Source organism: Odocoileus virginianus, chromosome 2 (assembly GCF_023699985.2).
Source record: "Odocoileus virginianus isolate 20LAN1187 ecotype Illinois chromosome 2, Ovbor_1.2, whole genome shotgun sequence".
NCBI lineage: Eukaryota > Metazoa > Chordata > Mammalia > Artiodactyla > Cervidae > Odocoileus > Odocoileus virginianus.
The window spans coordinates 35011201-35032932 of record NC_069675.1 but is presented as its reverse complement, the minus strand read 5'-3'; the positions used below and the strand labels follow the sequence as shown (position 1 = coordinate 35032932).

At 39.7% G+C, this 21732-nt stretch overlaps 1 protein-coding gene across 6 annotated transcripts in view; it reads right to left on the bottom strand.

The window, feature by feature from the left end:
* The window catches only part of ACYP2 (acylphosphatase 2), a 313536-nt gene that overhangs the window by 178093 nt on the left and 113711 nt on the right, over positions 1-21732 (bottom strand). For all 6 annotated transcript variants that reach the window (XM_070478372.1, XM_070478378.1, XM_070478368.1 and 3 more), the window contains exon 2: positions 13512-13681. In XM_070478372.1, coding sequence (XP_070334473.1) covers positions 13512-13681 — 170 coding nt within the window. The remainder of the gene's footprint in view (positions 1-13511; positions 13682-21732) is intronic.

Below are 21732 nucleotides of genomic sequence, written 5' to 3'. Positions count from 1 at the left end.
GCCATTTTGACTTTTTGCATTTCTTTTCCTTGGGGATGGTCTTGATCCCTGTCTCCTGTATAATATCATGAACCTCCATCCATAGTTCTTCAGGCACTCTATTTGTCAGATCTAATCCCTTGAATCTATTTGTCACTTCCACTGTATAATCATAAGGGATTTGATTTAGGTCATACCTGAATGGTCTAGTGGTTTTCCCTACTTTCTTCAATTTCAGTCTGAATTTGGCAATAAGGAGTTCATGATCTGAGCCACAGTCAGCTCCCGATCTTGTTTTTGCTGCCTGTATAGAGTTTCTTCATCTTTGGCTGCAAAGAATATAATCAATCTGATTTCAGTATTGACCATCTGGTGATGTCCATGTGTAGTCTTCTCTTGTGTTGTAGGAAGACGGTGTTTCCTATGACTAGTGTGTTCTCTTGGCAAAACTCTATTTGTCCTGCTTCATTTTGTACTCCAAGGCCAAATTTGCCTGTTCCTCCAGATATTTCTTGACTTCCTACTTTTGTGTTCCAGTCCCCTATAATGAAAAGGACATCTTTTTGGGGTGTTCATCCTACAAAATCTTGTAGGTCTTTGTAGAACCATTCAACTTCAACTTCTTGAAGGATTCCCTCGTGGCACCCATCTTTGCATGAAATGTTCCCTAGGTATCTCTAATTTTCTTGAAGAGATCTCTAGTCTTTCCCATTCTATTGTTTTCCTCTATTTCTTTGCATGGATCACTAAGGAAGGCTTTCTTATCTCTCCTTGCTGTTCTTTGGAACTCTGCATTCAGATGGGTATATCTTTCCTTTTCTCCTTTGTCTTTAGCTTCTCTTCTTTTCTCAGCTATTTGTAAGGCCTCCACAGGCAACTAAATGCCTTTTTGCATTTCTTTTTCTTGGTGATGTTCTTTATCACTTGATAATTTTTATCATAGTCCAATTTGATATTCAAAACTCAGGAGTTTGTTTTGCCTTAGAGCTGCTTTCTGCTCCCAGGTTGGGACTGCTGATGCAGGGGTAGGAGACTCAAGCCTGGTTGATTCCTCCCTGAAGCTTACTTCTTCCTAGATGAGAACTGGAGGGAACTGGGAAGAACAGGTAGGTCTTGATACTTGGGGCTCCCCACGATTGGTAAATATTCAAAACTGATTAATTCTGTTGCAGCTCCTTTCTGGTAGGGGGACTCTGGTAGAGCTTTTCTTCATGAGAAATTCCTGAGTTTTGTTCCCTTGATAGACAGTGCCTGCACTTTTTGTTCACTCATACCCCTATCCTAGCTCTGTATTGAATGCTGTACCTCCATCCTCTTTTCTATGAGATAGACTAGCCCCCAGGTAGAAGAAGGCTGCATGGGAGGGATTTCTTTAAAAATAATCACAAAATCAGACCCTGCCTTCCCATCACATCTAATTATGAGGACTCATATCTCTGCCCTACTGTGAGAGTTGGACTATAAAGAAAGCTGAGTGCCGAAGAATTGATGCTTTTGAACTGTGGTGTTGGAGGAGACTCTTGAGAGTTCCTTGGACTGCAAGGAGATACTGTCAAGTCTATCCTAAAGGAAATCAGTCCTGAATATTCATTGGAAGGACTGATGTTGAAGCTGAAGCTCCAATACTTTGGCCACCTGATGTGAAGAACTGAGTCATTGGAAAAGACCCTGATGCAGGGAAAGATTGACGGCAGGAGGGGAAGGGGATGACAGAGGATGAGGTGGTTGGATGGCATCACCGACTCAATGAATATGAGTTTCAGTAAGCTCCAGGAGTTGGTGGTGGACAGGGAAGCCTGGCATGCTACCGTCCATAGGATCATAAAGAGTTGGACACAGCTGAGCAACTGAACTGAACTGATATCTCTGTCCTACTATTGATAGAAGTCACAATTTGCTGTGAATTCAACCATCTCTTTTTGCTTCACTTGGCAGGCATCATTCAGGTCTTAGCCTGGCCTCTTTACTTTCTGTAAGTCTGGCCAGCCCATTCTAGCTTCAAGGAGTAAAGGCCAAGCTTTCAATGTGGCTCTTTTAAAGACCCTCTCACTAGGCATACAGTGAATGGAAAACACCCCATTTCTCTCCCATGGTGGAAGAGGGGCAAAGGGAAAAACCATAGCTTCCCTGAAACTTTTCTCAAAGAAATCCTCTTGAGCCTGAGAAGGGTGCTGGGCTCAGGATCTTAAAATCAGTTTTAATCACTCCTTTTGGACAATGGAGGTACTTTAGCACCTCATAAAGTGGGTGTAACTATTGTTTTGTTTGAAGTCTCAGGTCTCAGATAAAACTGAGACAAAAGTCCTTTTTTCAGATCAACCGAATTCAATATAAACTTTGTTTGGCTCTTCGTTTGAATTTGTAAGTTTAATTTGTGAGACCACTGGGTGAAATTTGAGCACAAGCTGACTGTTAAATATTACAGAATTATTTTTAACTTTGTTGTGGATTTTTTTTTAACGGCCTTATCTGTTAGAGGTATGTAAGTGTTAGAGGTATCTATGAAACTATATTTGGGACTTGCTTTAAAACCCTCAGGGTTGGGGGTAGGATAGAGTAGACAGAATGAGCTTAGTAAATTGGTAATAGTTATTGAAATTGTGTCAGGGGTACATGGGGATTTATTATACTATTCTCTAATTTTCTTATATTTGAGATTTTTATGTAAAGTTTTAAAATAAAATTTAAAAGGTAAGGATCCATTTTCCTTCTGCAAAATATGTGACAAATAATCCTCAAAACTGTCAAGATCAAGAAAAACAAAGATGTCCTGAGAAACGATTACAGGAGCCTCAGGAGACATGATGATTAAATGTGTATTCTGGGTGGGGTTTTGGAACAGAAGAATGGATTTTAAGTAAAAACTGAGGAAATCTAAATAAAGGATGAACTTTAGTTATTGCTTCATTAGCTATGACAAAAAAATGTACCACCCTAATGTATGACATTAATAATGGGAAACTGTGTGTAGGGCATTAGGGGAACTCTGTACTAGCTTCATAATACTTTTAGAAATTTACAACTGTCCTAAAATAAAATGTTAACTCTTCAAAAGTTCATTTCAATATCTTGTTATATACATAATTAACATTTCAAAATGATTTCTCACTGTAGTGCATGAACAGCATTATTGATTTAAAAATATTTTTAAGTATTTCAGTATATGGAACATGATTTAAATTTTTGATGAGCGTGTAAGTCATGCTCACACTAAGGATTAAACAGTTGATTTTCAAAGCATTAAAGCAGATCTTAACTGGATGTGTTAGTCATTCAGTCACGTCTTACTCTTTGTGACCCCATGGACTGTAGCCCACCAGGCTCCTCTGTCCATGGAATTCTCCAGGCAAGAATACTAGAGTGGGTTGCCATTTCCTACTTCAGGGGATTTTCATGACCCAGGGACTAAACCCATATCTCCCACATTTCAGGCAGATTCTTTATCAACTGAGCCACCAGGGAAGGCCTTCTTAACTGGATAAAGAAGCACAAATAGATACTTAAATATATAATCATACCTCGATTAATGAAAGGAATGTATTACAGAAACCATTCATTTCTAGAAGAAGTAGTTATATAAAATGCAAAACAACATTGGAGAAGTGAGAAAACAATAGAAAAGTATCATTTTGCTTAGCACTGTGTGCTTTAGAAAACATGAAATATGCATCTAGAGGCCTCAAGTAATAGAAGGATAAAGTTAAGATTAGCTAAGAGGGGACTAATCAGAGATACTGCTGCTGGGACACATTGCAAAGGCAACAAATAGCAAAGGCAAGTTTTAAACGGAATGTGCCCAGGCTCTGTGCTATAGCGCCAAAGACGAAGAAGAGGAGAAAGGAGAAGTCACTAATTCAAAAAATTAGGCAACACAGACCCTTCCCCTCCTAATATCTCCCAGGCACAGATTTACAGATTTGAGCCAAACTCAGGTTTTTCTATGGAAGCAAGGAGCCTATCTGGGGAAGATATCCGTTAAGATTCCTCTTTAGAATGTGCATGTATCCGAGGAAACCAGATCTGAAAGGGACACATGCACCCCAATGTTCATCGCAGCACTGTTTATAATAGCCAGGACATGGAAGCAACCTAGATGCTCATCAGCAGACGAATGGATAAGGAAGCTGTGGTACATATACACCATGGAATATTACTTGACCATTAAAAAGAATTAGTTTGAATCAGTTCTAATGAGATGGATGAAACTGGAGCCCATTATACAGAGCATAGTAAGCCAGAAAGATAAAGACCAATATAGTACACTAACACATATATATGGAATTTAGAAAGATGGTAATGATAACCCTATATGCAAAACAGAAAAAGAGACTCAGATGTACAGAACAGACTTTTGGACTCTGTGGGAGAAGGCAAGGGTGGGATGTTTCGAGAGAACAGCATCGAAACCTGTATATTATCTAGGGTGAAACAGATCATCAGCCCAGGTTGGATGCATGAGACAAGTGCTCGGGCCTGGTGCACAGGGAAGACCCAGAGGGATCGGGTGGAGAGGGAGGTGGGAGGGGGGAACGGGATGGAGAACACATGTAAATCCATGGCTGATTCAGGTCAATGTATGACAAAAACCACTACAATATTGTAAAGTAATTAGCCTCCAACTAATAAAAATAAATGGAAAAAAAAATGTGCGTGTATGCATGCACGCGCACACACACACACATACACACACACACGCACGTATGTTTCCCTTCAGATTCCTTCTTAGAGTACACACACACACACACACACACAAATGCACACACATAAGTGTATTCCCTGAGAGGTATAAATTACATTTACTCTCGGATCTGGTCTAGTGTGACATCAAGGCTTCTCCAGTGTTTAAAACAAATCATCTATTTCATGATGCTTTTGCTAGATCACAGGATATGTATACAGCATCCATCCCAATCTCTAGCTTGCTTTCCTGTTCTCTAAAGTTGGACAGTTTAAAGTTACATCCTTGTAATTAGGGTTCTTTCTGTGATAGAGGATCAGACCATGCTAGATATGGAGGTGGGCGTGAGCGAGACTGAGGCCCTCTGCTGCAGGTTTTGTGATAAGCACGATGGAGGAGTTAAGTTTTTCTGTCATTAACTGAGGTCACCATGAGTGCAGCCTCTTGGCACTGAGGGCGCAGGACATCCATTTGACTGGTTAGTATCACGTACCAAGTTCTGGAGTAGCAGTTTCTTGGGTATGGCAAAACATGGCAGCTTCCTGATGACAGCAGGAAAGACAGTTTTAGAGCCAGCAGCTTCTCAATTCAGTACATGGTTTCTGACTACAAAAGAATCATTTGCCCTCCCCGCAGTGATCCAGTTCTGCTGGGGAGTAGATCCTAAACCATCAGACTCAAAAGTGGTTCTCAACCCTGGTTACACATTAGAATCACCAGGGGACCTTAGTAATTCTACACATGCCCTGAGGTTTTCAAATCCAGGTGGGGAAATCTCCTGGAGAAGGAAATGGCAACCCACTCCAGTATTCTTGCCTGGAAAATTCCATGAACGGAGGAACCTGGTAGGCAACAGTCCATGGGGTCACAAAGAGTCGGACATGACTGAGTAACTTTACTTCCTGAGGTTTTCATTCAATATGTCTGCCATGGGTTCCAGAATCTATATTCCTAAAAACAACCCAGATGCCTGGGACACAAAGCTAGGGTTGAGAACCACTGATTCAAAGATTCTTTCAGTAGTCCTCGCAACAATCACATAAGCTACTTAATTGTTGTTGTCTAGTCGCTAAGTTGTGTCTGACTCTTTTGTGACCCCATGGACTGTAGCCCACCAGCCTCCTCTGCCCATGGGATTTTTCAGGCAAAAATACTGGAGTGGGTTGCCATTTCATCCTCCAGGTGATCTTCCTGACACAAGGGGCAAACCTGTGTCTTCTGCATCACAGGCAGATTCTTTACTCCTGAACCATCAGGGAAGCTCATATGCTATTTAATACCCAATATTAAATCTATTTCTGTTTTAACTGTCTAGAAGCGTTATTTTTTTCATAACTGAACTTTACCAAATGCAGTGTATAGGGACAAAATCGTCACAATAGGAGTAGATCAAAGTTTAAGTAGAATGCAAGTTCAAATATACTATCCCTCTCCTACTCAATAAAGAAACATTAAAACTTTAAGTGCTTACAAAGAGAAGAAATAAAAATTGTAAGCAAAAGAAAAAAAAAAACAACAACAAGCCAAGAATGGTAATAAAGCCTAAAATTTTGAAAAAGAAATTGCTGTTGAAAGATTATAGCATAAAGGCTAGGTAACTTATAGTCTATAAACTAGTTTCATCATGATTATTTATTTTTATTGTCTAGGTGCTTTGCACCTATACTGTTTTATTCTGAAAAAAATAATGAAATAGTAACATTACAAAGAACACTTCCAATGCCCTGATTGGTTAAACTAACCATAATTTCTGGTCTGTTGCTGCCCCCTACCAACTATCCGAGGCAATGCAGGTCAGGTGGATATGATTACTATTCCAGTCTTCCAGGAGTGCTGTTCAGTTCTGTTCAGTCATTCAGGTGTCCAACTGTTTGTAACCCCATGGACTGCAGCATGCCAGGCTTCCCTGTACATCACCAACTTCTAGAGCTTACTCAAACTCATGTCCATAGAGTCAGTGATGCCATCCAGCCATCTCATCTTCTGTCGTTCCCTTCTCCTCCTGCCTTCAATCTTTCCCAGCATCAGGGTCTTTTTCAATGAGTCAGTTCTTCACATCAGGTGGCCAAAATATTGGAGTTTCAGCTTCAACATCAGTCCTTCCAATGAATATTCAGGACTGATTTCCGTTAGGATGGACTGGTTGGGTCTCATTGCTGTCCAAGAGACTCTCAAGAGTCTTCTCCAGCACCACAGTTCAAAAGCATCAATTCTTTGGCATTCAGCTTTCTTTACAGTCCAACTTTCACATCTATACAAGACTACTGGAAAAACCATAACTTTGACTAGATGGCCCTTTGTTGGCAAAATAAGTTCTCTGCTTCTTAATATGCTGTCTATTTTGGTCATAACTTTTCTTCCAAGGAGTGAGCATCCTTTAATTTCATGACTGCAGTCACCATCTGCAGTGATTTTGGAGCCCAAAAATAAAGTCTCTCACTGTTTCCATTGTTTCCCCATCTATTTGCCATGGAATGATGGGACCAGATGCCATGATCCTAGTTTTCTGAATGTTGAGTTTTAAGCCAACTTTTCCACTCTCCTCTTTCACTTTCATCAAGAGGCTCTTTAGTTCTTCACTTTCTGCCATAAGGGTGGTGTCATCTGCATATCTGAGGTTACTGATATTTCTCTCAGCAATCTTGATTCCAGCTTGTGCTTCATCCAGCCCAGCATTTCACATGATGTACTCTGCATATAAGTTAAATAAGCAGGGTGACAATATACGGCCCTGATGTTCTCCTTTCCCAGTTTGGAACCAGTCTGTTGTTCCATGTCCAATTCTAACTGTTGCTTCTTGATCTGCATACAGATTTCTCAGGAGGCAGGTAAGATGGTCTAGCATTCCCATCTCTTGAAGAGATGGCGTGTTAACAGGAGATGGTACTAAAGGAGTGCTGTTAGCACCATCTAAGTTTTCTCTTACTTCAGTGTTGCACTTCTAGAATCATTTGAGGTGTGCACAAAATCCTTAAATAAGCATTTTAACTTTTGTTAGGGCTCTTCACTTAAAGTTCACTAATATGAAAGTATCTTGACTATGAATTACAATCAGATATGGACAGTATGTGTGCATGTGCTAAGTCACTCTAGTAGTGTCTGACTTTTTGTGACTCTATGGACCATAGCCCACAAGGCTCCTCTGTCCATGGGATTCTCTAGGCAAGAGTACTGGAGTGGGTTGACATTTCCTCCTTCAGGGTATCTTCCCTACCCAGGGATCAAACCTGTGTCTCTTATTTATTCTGCATTGGCAGATGGGTTTGGTTTTTGTTTTGTTTTGTTTTGTTTTTTTACCACTAGTGCCACCCAGGAAGCCCCATGGCTGGAACAGGAAAAGCAAAAATTACAAGAAGATTCATTCAGTAAATGCTGGGTGAACTCCTCCTTCATCCAGCCCAGTGTTATGGTTGACACTGTATTCATCTACTGCATCGTTTAAAAATTAGCCTTGTTTAAAAATCACATGCTTCAGAGATATCTTCATAAATAAGATGGTGATTTTTTTGCAATATAAAAAGTTTTCATCTAGAATTATTTACTTTTCATTGCCATTTATTAAACTTTATCTTAAAAAGGTATCTTAAAAAGGCTTTTTACATTATTAAGACCTTTTTACATATCAACTCCAATCTGATGTTTACAGGTTTCTGTGAGTGCCATAGGCAAGGTGCCATCTCTATTTGAGAGGCAAGGCAATAGCCTCAGAACACTGAAGGGATTACCCAAGATTACCGAGGAAGAGACCCTATCTAGAATCTGACCTTCTGAGGTAAAATTCAGAGTTACTTCCACTATGCCACACTTCTTTCAAGCAGTCTTTCATTCACTCATTCAGTAAATCTCTCAAGAGCTTACTGTGTGCTATGTGTGGGTGCTGGGGAGGTGGTGGTCTCTAACTTAGAGATGAGGTTGCATGGAGCATGGAGAGATTGTCATGGAAATTCTCCGAGGAAGTGATACCTGAAGAGTGTCTAAGGAAAGAGCCAGGAAAAAGTGGGAGAATTTAATCCAGGCAGAGGGAATAGGATGGAGAATGCCTGAGCTTTCCAGGTAGGAAGAATTGAAAGAAGGTTAGCATGGCTGAAGCATTATGAAAAAGGGGGAACATGACCTTAAATAGGGCTGTCAGTTCAGGCAAGTAGAAACAATGTGTGCCAGGCTATGTAAGCCATGGTGAAGAGGCTCGTCTCTGTTCCAAGTACAGTGGGAAGCCAGGGAAACGTGCTTGGCTGCGTTCCATGCTGCAAGTCAGAAAACATCCCCAAGTGAGAAACATCACTGTAAACTGTTCAGCTCCCTTCAGTGCATTTCCATTCTTTCCCAAGATCTTGTCACATCGAGTCCTGGGTGCTTTAGTTCCTTTCCCATTCTTCAAATATCTGGATCTTTGGTTTGGTTTGGCTTTTATCCAGTTTTGGTAGTTGTCCTCAGCTGGTATTTGGTCTGATACAAGCTCCCCTGAAACAAAAGTCTTCTCTCGCTTTCTCTGAAGACTACAGGCATACCTCAGAGGTAGTGTGGGCTTCAGATTTCTGCTATAAGGTGGATAGCACAATAAAATGAGTCACACAAATTTTTTGGTTTGCCAGAGTATATAGAAATTATGTTGGCACTATTCAGTATTCTATTAAGTGTACAACAGCATTATGTCTAAACAAATGCACGTAATTTAATTTTTTTTAATGTGGAGGGGGAGAGGCCACGATGGTAGAACAGGAAGACCTGGAGTCACATCCTCCCACAGACTCAACAAATTAGCACAACTATTGGTGAGAAAGGCCTGAAGAAGAGCAGAAAATTTCTTCTACAGCTAAAGTTGTAAAGGAGGAACCATGGAACAGGTAGGAGGACATGGTTCAATGTCCATATCCATGGTTCCAAGTCCATGGTTTCACGTCCATAGAACCACGGAACAGCAGTCTAGTCAAGACCCATACAGTCAGGTAGGCAACCAGCATTTGAGAAAAGAGCCCTACATTTGATGTGGCTTTTGCCCTTAGGATGTTTACCAGGTCTCAATGGTGAGACAGCAAGAACCCAAGAACTAAAGAGGCACAGAGCTTTTAGAAATTTCATGGTACTGGGTAGAGAAAAACTACAGTTTATTATTTTAGTTTATCAAGGAAGAAGGGCCTTGATAGCTCTCCAACTTTCTGTGAACACTCCTCAAGACAAAGGGCAAATAAAAATAGACCAACTCTCACAAAGCCTGTAACAGCCTAAAATTATCTCAGTCCTGGAGAGCATCAGTATCATCTTGCCCCACTCTAACTGCTGACAAAGGAAGGTTTAATCCCTTTCAGGGAAGACAACATCAACCAGACCATAGAGAAACAGGGAGAGATAGATCCAGATAGATAGATATTGGAGTTTAAAATAATACTAGTCTTGTTGAAAATTTGATTAACCATCAAGTTGAGAATAAAAGAGAATTTTATCCAAGCCAAACTAAGGATTATAATCCATGGGATAGACTCTCAGAAGTTCTGAGAACTATTCCACCTGTTAAAAGTTGAAGGCACAGTCATCCACATTTTTGAGACAAAGGATAGAACATCAAAATGGCGTACTGACATTTTACATAAAGTTCACCAAAGATATATAGTCCAGATAAATACAAACAAAGAGAGAAGAAAGCCACCTGACTCCCACAGACTTTGGGAAAAATATTAATCTGTTAAGAAGTGACATTGCTAGTGTCTGAAGAAAGGGAAAATAAATTAATCTTTATGGTCGGGCAGGCACTCTCATCTTTGAGGAGGTCTGGTTAATGTGTAATTCAGATGCATATTGCACATTAGGGAGAGAGGGAGGAGGCCTACCCAGACAGAGAATTTTATGTTTAAACTTTCTTGTCCTGCTTTAAAATACAAATTTTATTTCATCACCAGAAAATAGGACCAAAAGACAGAAAACTAAGAGAAAACTAGGCAATAAAAACAGACCCACAAGTAACCCAGATATAGCAGTTATCAGACATGGATTCTTTTTTAATTGGGATGATAGCTCAGTTGGCAAAAAATCTGCCTGCAATGCAGGACACCTTGGTTTGATTCCTGGGTCTGGAAGATCTGCTGGAGAAGGGATAGGTTACCCACTCCAGTATTCTGGCCTGGAGAATTCCATGGACTGTATAGTCCATGGGGTCACAAAGAGTCAGACATGACTGAACGATTTTCACTTCACTCACTTTACAAGAACTTATGAGAAAAGTATTATGGGATTACCGGCTACACGAACTGTTTATCTGAGATTGAAACTGTCATAAACTTATGTTGATGCCAGTCTTCAGTTGTATGGTTCCCCAGCCCCCAACAATGCCATCCTACCCTTTGGACTTTCAATGTGCCTTAGCCCACTTCTAACAACATCTCTAGCCCTGTGCTTAAGAATTCTTTATTCCAGAACTGTCAAAAGCCATCCTTACAGCTGGGCCCACAACAGGCCTACAGAGCTTCAAATAATGATTCTCAGGAAATGGTGACTAAAAGCCAAAATAGGACAATTCTGAGGTGTGTGTTTTGCACTGTTTCCCCATGGAAACTACTTAGGTAGCTGACTTAATAGTACATCCTTTACCGGATGTGTTCCCTCCCTTTACTTCCCATTTGTCAGCCAGTATAATCTATACTCCCCAAATTAACTCCTTTAACCCAAATCCTGGTTTCAGTGTCTGCTTCTGAGGGAGTCAAAACTTAAGCTCTCACACATACAGGTGCAGGCTCAGAGAAATATGTCTAGAGTTGGAGTTTCGCCAGGTAAGTACAACCCAGAGAGGGAGAGGGGAAAGGAGCATAATTATAAATTTAACAGAAACTTGGGGAAAAGAAGAAAAAAGTATAAAATCACCATTGGATATATCCAATTATCATATCAACATCCCCCATTTATAAAATGCCCTCTCTTCACCCCCATTGCCAATTTAGTTCATCTCAACATCTGTAGAATATCTAAATTTTAAAAATAACATTCAAAAATACCTGAATAGTGAAAAATTCTTCCAGAAACAACTAGATAATATGTAAAGAACTGTGTGGTTTTGGAAGGGAATGCTTGAATTATTCACTGTGCCTCAGTTTGGCATGTTACATTGTGTATGCAAATTTTCTCTAAAGATCTCTGACTTTCAGAGCTCACATTTTGTGGAAGGCTCTATCAGTCCTTTTAATCAAGCTGCAGGTTATAATCACTTGGGGAACATTTTTTTTTACTACCTCCAGAGATTTTAATTTAATTAATGTGGGTTAGGCCAGACTTCAGCATTGTCTTTAAAACGCCTTAGGCAGTTCTAATATTTAGCCAGGGTTGTGAACCATAGATCTAAGGGATTGTGATAAATGATGTTTATGTAATACTTTTTCCTTTTCAAAGTGATTTTCGTAAAGTAAAGCATAATCAAACTAAAATAAGCCCAAAACAGTGGTCTGCACAGGAAACCAAAATGTTTATCTGGCTGGCCACTCAGGCCCCAGAATCTAACCACTTCAGAAATCTCTCTATGACAATACATGGAAAAGTTCTATACAAAGATGACAAAAGAACTTACGAAGCATGATTAAGCTCAACTTTTGTGATATCTACATTTCACTATTTGTTGTTGTTTAGTCGCTAAGTCATGCCTGACTTTTTTGAGATGCTGTGGACTGTAGCCCTCCAGGCTCCTCTGTCCATGGGATTTCCCAGACAAGAATACTGGAGTGGGTTGCCATTTCCTTCTCCAACATTTCACTATACATTAATATAAAAACTGGGACTTCCCTGGTGGTCCAGTGATTAAGAATCCACCTTGCAATGCAGGGGATGCAGGTTTAATCCCTGGTCCAGGATGTAAGATCACACATGCTACAGAGAAGCTAAGCCTGTATGTTCCAGCGAAAGATCCCACATGATGCAACTAAGACTCAATGCAGTCAAATGAATCAAGTAATTAATTTTTAAAATACATTAAAAAAATAAAGATATGTGATCAACTACCAAAGGTACATAGTGGAGGAATCTGATAATAATTTCCAGTTCTTCCTCATTCAGGAATTTATGAAAACCCTTGGTCATTGTGATCAAAGGCATAGACTCTTATCCAGTCTTGATTCTGTTTTCCAAGATTCTGTGATCTTCTTCATGCATCAAACTACTCTAGTCACAGAGCAGATGCATGAGGATATATCTTGTGTCAGAATCCTAATTCTACTTGCAGAGAATTCTCAATCTGTATGTCTGGAACTGTTCAATGTTGATTTTAAGTGCCAAGTCTTTACCACCAATAGAAGCTGTCCCACAGTTAGATCAGGAAAGACTGGCTGCCTGCTTTCTTGTTCAACCTGGGTCTGACTTTGATCTGTTCAGTTTAACCCTATAGCCCTGGAGCTCTCTAACTTGCAGGCTCTGGCATCTGTGTTCTCCGTAGCTGAAAGCATTTCCTCTGCCTGCTGCATGTCTTGGCTGGCTCAGAAAAGGGGAGAGTTTATCTGCTCTATTAGGCAAGAGGAATAACTTCAAGCTGTACTTCCTATTGGACACTTGCTATGGGATACCATTAAATATCCTCTGGCAGCACTGACTCAGAGCATTGTTCTCTAATATCCACTATCTTGAGATCTATACTTTGAAATAAATTAGTGGTATTTGATAGTCATACAATGTTAAAGGTAAAGGAAGAAAAGTTATTGCTCATTTTGCAGATGAGGAAACTGGGCAACAGAAGCTAAATCAGAGTAAGACACAGAACTGTCTAGTGCAAGAATTAGGATTAATAACAAACACAGCAAATTTCATGGATTCAAATGCAATTTTAAATTGTTTTAAATTGCACATAACAGGGACTTCTGTGGTGCTCCAGGGGTTGAGAACCCACCTGCTAGTGCAGGGGCCGAAGGTTCAGTCTCTGGTCCAGGAAGATCCCACGTGCTTCGGAGCAACTGAGCAGCTCCTGCGCCACAGCCACTGAGCCCCTGCTCCACAGTAAAAGCAGCTGCCACAAGGAGCCCGCACCCCAGAGGAAGCCCGTGCGCAGCAACAAAGACCCTGAGCAGCCAAACAGAAAATACAAAATTTAAAAAAAAAAGGTACATACCAGAATTAAGAAACAAATGATGAACTGGGGGAAATAGTCACAGCATGTAAAACTGAGAAGGTTTAACATCAGTATGTCAGGAATTCTTGCAAATCAATAAGATAAAAGTGCTGCCCTCAGAGCAAAACAGACAGAAAGCTCATTAAAAAACAAAAAACAAATACAAATGGCCAACAAATATAGGAGCTGATGTTTATTAGCGAATACAAATTTAAAACAATGATTGGTGGATATTTTTCACTTTTAGTTTATGCAGTATTTCTTCTCCCCTTCCACTTTTTTTTTTTTTTTTGGCTTCTTTTGTTTTTCTTGTACATTTTATTTTTTAAAAAATAAATGACCAGAAAAATAAATAACCCAATCAAAAAATGGGCCAAAGAACTAAACAGACATTTCTCCAAGGAAGACATACGGATGGCTAAAAAACACATGAAAAGATGCTCAACATCACTCATTATCAGAGAAATGCAAATCAAAACCACAATGAGGTACCATTACACGCCAGTCAGGATGGCTGCTATCCAAAAGTCTACAAGCAATAAATGCTGGAGAGGGTGTGGAGAAAAGGGAACCCTCTTACACTGTTGGTGGGAATGCAAACTAGTACAGCCGCTATGGAAAACAGTGTGGAGATTCCTTAAAAAGCTGGAAATAGAACTGCCATATGACCCAGCAATACCACTTCTGGGCATACACACTGAGGAAACCAGATCTGAAAGAGACACGTGCACCCCAATGTTCATCGCAGCACTGTTTATAATAGCCAGGACATGGAAGCAACCTAGATGCCCATCAGCAGACCAATGGATGAGGAAGCTGTGGTACATATACACCATGAAATATTACTCAGCCATTAAAAAGAATTCATTTGAATCAGTTCTAATGAGATGGATGAAACTGGAGCCCATTATACAGAGCATAGTAAGCCAGAAAGATAAAAACCATTACAGTATACTAACACATATATATGGAATTTAGAAAGATGGTAATGATAACCCTATATGCAAAACAGAAAAAGAGACTCAGATGTATAGAACAGACTTGTGGACTCTGTGGGAGAAGGCGAGGGTGGGATGTTTCAAGAGAACAGCATCGAAACATGTATATCTAGGGTGAAACAGATCACCAGCCCAGGTTGGATGCATGAGACAAGTACTTGGGCCTGGTGCACTGGGAAGACCTAGAGGGATGGGGTGGAGAGGGAGGTGAGAGGGAGGACTGGGATGGGGAATACATGTAAATCCATGGCTAATTCATTTCAATGTATGACAAAAACCACTGCAATGATGTAAAGTAATTAGCCTACAACTAATAAAAATAAATAGAAAAAAAAAAAAAACCTTTCTGTTTTGTATTGAGGTATAGCTGATTAATGGCGCTGTGATCCTTCTCCCCCCTTTTTGATAGGAAACATCTTTGTCCCAGATTCCAACTCTGTGGTTCTGGGAGGGCTGATGACACCTATAATAGACATCTGCTCCTTTTGTTGGTGCATTATTCAGCCCCTCTCCCCTGCTGTTTCTCTTTTACAAACACTTCTCCTCCCCTGTGAGTCCTTCTGGTTTTGTTGCTGGAGCTAACATCTCCCTCCATCTTTGTGCCTGGGTGGTACCTGACTCAGTCCTAACTAATCAGATTTTCTCATCCTCCCTGCCACCATGATTGGCTTAGGGATAATGAAATATCCGAGTCAGATCAACCAAAGTCTTCCTTTGAAACTTTGCTGCAAACATCAAAAATGAGGCACAGTTGGTCATCAGTAACTGAGTTTGACACCCAAGGATTCAACCAACAGAATTAAATATATTTGGGGAAAAAAATTCCATGATGTTCCAAAAAGCGAAACTTAAATTTCCTGCATGCAGACAACTATTTACATAGCATTTACATTGTAATAGAAACCGTATGTAATCTAGAAATGATTTACTCTCTAAATTGGGAGAGGGGAGTTTAAACATATAAATTGTATGCCAGTACTACACCATTTTATATAAGGGACTTGAGCATCCTCAATTTTGTAATCTGCAGAGAGTCTTGAAACTAATTCTCCTTGGATACCAAGGGATAGCTGTATACCCTCTTTGAGACTCATGAGACTTCTGAGTCATTTAAGTCTGGAGCTGCCAGGAACCATTTTGTCAACAGGCAGAGAAAGTTTACTGAGAATAAAGCCCAAAAAAAGACTGCGATGAAAAGTAACCAATAAGTCCTGATGACATTGTATGAGCCCCTGGATCTCGTTGTTCCTGAAAGCAACACTCTCTTCTAGACTTTTCAGTTACATGAGCCAACATATTCACATGTTTTGCTTTAATCAACTTAAGTTAGATTTTCATCAAGGAGATCAAATAAGCTCTGCTTATTGTAAAACTAAATAAAAAAGAACAAAGATTTCTCTTTCCTCCAGACCTTTTGGACTGAAATGATGTAAGCAGCTGCCTGCAACTATATCTCCCTCCTTAGGAAAAGTCATGTTCAGTAGAAAACCAATGAGGATAGCTCAATTCTCAGACATCAATTGGGTTCCTGAATCAAGTCAATCCTGAGGTCAACGTCCTGATGAATAATGTTCATTAATCTCATATTTAGCTTAAGCCAGCTTGTATAAATTCTCTATCATTGTAGCCAAGACTCCTAATACAATGATATCTTACTCATATTTGTCTTAAAAAAAAGAGATATCAATTTCCCTACAATCAAAAATAACAATAACCAATATTATTGATGATGTGCCAAAATAGGGATTCTTATGCACTGCTAGTGTTTGAACACAAACATTTTGTACAGTAATTTGACTATAGATCTTGGAAGCCTTAAAAATTACACATCACTGGAGGAAGGAGAAAGGGATAACTAGGTATAAACTAAGGTATTTTTAGGGCAGTGGAACTATTCTCTGTGATGCTCTAATGGTGAAAATATGACATCATACAGTTGTTAAAACCCATAGATCTGTACAATATAAAGAGTGATGATGCTGATAAAAACTGTGGATTTCAGTTAATAATAATGTATTAATATTCTTTCATTTATTGTAACCACAAAGGTACCACACCAGTGTTAAGACAGTAATAGGAGAAGCTGTGTGGGTGCAGAGATGAGTATGGGAGCTCTATACTTCCTTTTCTACTGATGTCAAACTGCTCTAAGAAATAGCCTATCAATTTAAAAATGAAAGAAGAAAGAAAGAGAAAAGGAAAGGAAGGAAGGAAAAGAAGGAATATACATGGTTTATCCAGCAGTTCTGCAATTATAAATTTCTCCCAAGGGAAAAAAAACAGGCAAGGATGCAGAGAATATAAATAAAACAATTGTCATGTAAATGTTGTTTGTTATAGTAAAAAACTGGAACTGGAATCTATTCAAATATTGATCAGTTTCCACAAAATGCTAAATAAATAATTCATCTGCAGTCTAAGAGAATGAGGGTATTGATCAGAGCTTTCACCGAGGTCCAGGGATGAACTTCAGGGGTTCAAATGCTGGCTTCCTCATGGAGACATTTGTAGGTCCTTTGGATGCCCTGAGGGTCCTCTGATCACACAGCTCCCTGACATGGTGACACTCCTGGGACAAGCAGTGGGACACTGGACCTCACCCTGGCAGGTCACCCTCTTTGGGAAAATCCTTTCAAGAAGGCTTGAGTCCAAATACCTTGCACTCCTTAAAAACCCTCAAGAGCCTCCTAGGACCTACAAAGTCCACACTTCCTGGCATGGTATTCAATGGTATTCAAGGCCTTCTATTATAGGATTTGAATTGCTCATTCTAGCCTCACGTCTCACTCAAAGAGAATTATTTTTTAAAGACTAGGTACTTTCCTCTATCATTGTTCAAAAACATAGTCCCTTATGAATCACATGGTGATGGAATGATCAATTCAAATGACAATTTCAATTATCATTCCTGGCATGGACCAAATATAAAGCAAGTTAAAACGTGGCATGATTTTCACAACAGGTGAAGGGATAAAAATTTTAATGTGACACTAAAGACATTCTCCTTTGTTTAAAACAAGGGTTCTAACATTTACCTCAAAAAGAAGAAACCAATGTAAAACAGATCGCCAGTGAGAATTTGCCATATGACTCAGGGAACTCAAACTGGGGCTCAGTAACAACCTAGAGGGGTAGGATGGAGAGGGAAGTGGGAGGGATGTTCAAGTGGGAGGGGACATGGGTAAACCTATGGCTGCTTCATGTTGATGTTTGGTAGAAACCAATGCAATACTATAAAGCAATTATCCTTCAATTAAAAATAAAAATTTTTTTAAATTCAATATTAAAAAAAAGAAAGAGGAAAAAAAGTGAGGAAACCAAAGGGTAACTGTTGGTTCTACAGTGAACTAAATCCGATAAACCACAATAACATAAATGTTCATATATTATTTTTAAAAATTTTAGAATAAACACAAACAAATCACAGAAGACTAAAGTATTACACTTGGAAAACTTAAAACTAAATTTGCAACTGACAGAGGTTGAGAAATGAAAAGGGAGAAGAGCAGATAATGGGGAACATCTGAGCACAACTGTCCGCAGCAGGAGACGCTCTTTTGGTTGAAGGAACAGCAGACACAGGCTCAAGGATATTATCTGGGGCTTCCCTAGTGGTCCAGAGGTTAAGAATCTGCCTGCCAGTGCAGAGGACATGGGGCTGACTAAGCCTGAGTGCCTCAACTACTGAGTCTGAGTTCTAGAGCCCTCAAGTCACAACTACTGAAGCCCAAGGGCCCTAGAGTCTGTGCTCCGCAACAAGAGCAGAGAGAATGTGCTCACCGCAGCTAGAGAAAAGCCCGAGCAGCAAGGAAGACCCAATACAGCCAATAAATAAATAAACAATTTTTAAAAAGGGTATTGTCTGAAATCTAAGTGTTGACTGGTGGAGGAAGCAGAGGTTCGTGACAAAATTAAGTTGGGAGGAGGGAAGTGGCAGAGGAGGAGGCAGGGAAAGTGAACAAATTCACACCCTATATAGTCATGACAGCTCTATCAAGAAACAACACACTTAGAGAGATCAAGGTAATCACAAAAAGAACTAAAAACAGAAACTGCTAAAAGTAGTTACCTCTAGGGAACAAGTTAAAAGGACATCACAGAAAAAAAAAAAAAATGGACATCACAAGGAAGCAATCAGTCAGGTCCAAAATATGGGACATTCTACTAGACGACTGACCTAGATTCTCTGATAAATCAATGGTGTAGGGGGAAAGTGAGCAAATCACAGGAGACAAAACAATTGAGTTCAATGTGGAGACTTCATTTGGGACCCCTATTCTTCAGTTTTGAAACAGAAAAGTTTGATTATTACCTGGATATAAAATGATAATAGAAGAAACTGCTAATTTTGTTAGGTATAATAATGGCATGTAGGTTAGATTTTAAAATATCTTTTGTAGTTAGAAGCATAGTAAAGTATTTCAGGTAAAAATAGCATGATGTCTGGGATTTGCTTTTAAAATACTTTAGTGCCAATCCCTCTTACCCTTAAAACATAAAAGGATAGAGAGAAACAAGATTGGCCAAAGGTGATAATTGTAAATGCTGGGTTCACAGGGTTCACTGTACCATTGTTTCTGTCTTTACATATGTTTGTAATTTTCAAAAATAATAGACTGCTTAATTAAAAAAAAAAATCAGGTGCCTCTGGGGTGTGGGATAGAGCTTGGGGAGCAGTGGTGCTGATAAGATTGTTTTATATTTTTCATTTATTCAGTGAATGTTTATTGAGTCCCTATAATGAGTGAGGCACAGTTTAGGCACTTTGGGGGATATAAACAGAACAGATCAAAATTTCTCTTTTAGCGGAGCTCACATTCCAGTCATGGGAAAGAGACAATAGTTCATAGACATAAAAAATTAGTTTGATATGGTAAGAAGTAGATTAGTGAGTGGTATGAGAAAAGAATAAAACAGGGTAAGAAGGATCAGGGGTGGGGCCAGGGTTGCAGTTTTAAATAACAGGATCAGGAAGATCTCACTGAAAAATACAATATTTGAACAGACTTGAAAAAGGTGAAGGTGATTACAAACCCTTCTGAATTGTGGTTGTTTAATTATACTTATGGATTACTTTGATAAAAATAATTGAATATAGATCACTTTAAAAAATAAAATAAAATCTCCCTCCTTTTCATTCCTCTATCTTTACTTATCAGAATTCTCCTTTATTCTTCAGGTTAGCTTCAAGTGATCAGCTTTAACATCTTCTTCTTTAACATTTAGTTTCTTCATCCACAGCTAGAATTAACTGCTGTTTTGTATTTTCTTATACATCACTAGTAACTCTAATATGTATTTTATTCTCGCATATGAGTCTTTATAGCTTTACTAAATGGTTTTATATTTCATTAATTCATTCATATAATAATCTAGAGTGGTTTTAGTTTTAATATTATTATTATTTCCACTTATCAGATGAGAAAGTTAGAGCTCTGAAAGAACAATGACCTACATCAGATTAGCCAGACACAGATGGTGTCTGAAGTCTAAATCACAGTCTCCAAATGCAAATGTTATGCCACTACTGCTCCATAGTTAGTGGTTTCTAACAGTCTTTTTCTTGTTAAAATTGGATTTGAATCAAGTACTGTTAGCAAATGATATTAAATCAGGTAGTTCAGAAAATCTTGGGAGGAAAAGCAAGTCTCCCACCTCATCAATCCCCAGTCACTTTACAAGAGCAATACTTTTTCATCATTTTCATTTTTACCTCCTTTGGTGGTCATCTGTGTAACTCTAGAGAATACATTTACATCTCCATGTATCAACCATTATCACCTTTAGATATTCTCAGCTGGCTGTCTCCTATAAAGGGGGAGGACTTAGCCATCTGAACAGTTTTCATGTCTTGGGTTAGGTTCCCCAGGACGCTGACTCTGAGACAGAGGCTCCGGGACAATCCCGGAGGAGTGAAAGCAGCAGGACTGAGCTGCAAGAGGAGCTGACCTGCTGAGCAGAAGCCTGAGCCCGTCCCAGGAGCTCTGTGGCTGGGAAAGTCCTTCATAGCTGTCATGAATTGAGACGAGGGAGCTGGGCCTCTGTATCCTGTCACTGATCATCAACCAGTCATTAGTTTAAAGTTGGTGAACATCACATTAGACAAGACACCTCTCCTCAGCTGAGACCCAATTCCAGAAAAAGGACTCAGAGGTAAGCTGGCAGCAGCCAATACTTCTATGACCAGTGTAGAATGAGCGTCTCAGCCCTGGTGTGAGAATGTGAGTAGACACCCACTACATGGCTTGGATCCACTTACTTCTTACAGAAAACTCACCCCATTTAAAATTCAGTTCAGTTCAGTCGTTCAGTCGTGTCCACCTCTTTGCGACCCCATGCACTGCAGCACACCAGGCTTCCCTGTCCGTCACCAACTCCCAGAGCTTACTCAAACTCATGTCCGTAGAGTCGGTGATGCCATCCAGCAATCTCATCCTCTGTCATCCCCTTCTCCTCCTGCCTTCAGTCTTTCCAACATCAGGGTCTTTTCAAATGAGTCAGTTCTTCGCATTGGGTGGCCAACGTATTGGAGTTTCAGCTTCAGCATCAGTCCTTCCAATGAATATTCAGGACTGATTTCCTTTAGGATGGACTGGTTGGATCTCCTTGCAGTCCAAGGGACTCTCAAGAGTCTTCTCCAGCACCACAGTTCAAAAGCATCAATTCTTCCACACTCAGCTTTCTTGATAGTCCAACTCTCACGTCCATACATGACTACTGGAAACACCATAGCTTTGACTAGATGGACCTTTGTTGGCAAAGTAATGTCTCTGCTTTTTAATATGCTGTCTAGGTTGGTCATAAGTTTTCTTCCAAGGAACAAGTGTCCTTTAATTTCATGGCTACAGTCCCTCTGCAGTGATTTTGGAGCCACAGAAAAATAAAGTCTCACTGTTTCCATTGTTTCCCCATCTATTTTCCATGAAGTGATGGGACCAGATGCCATGATCTTCATTTTCTGAATGTTGAGTTTGAAGCCAACTTTTTCACTCTCCTCTTTCACT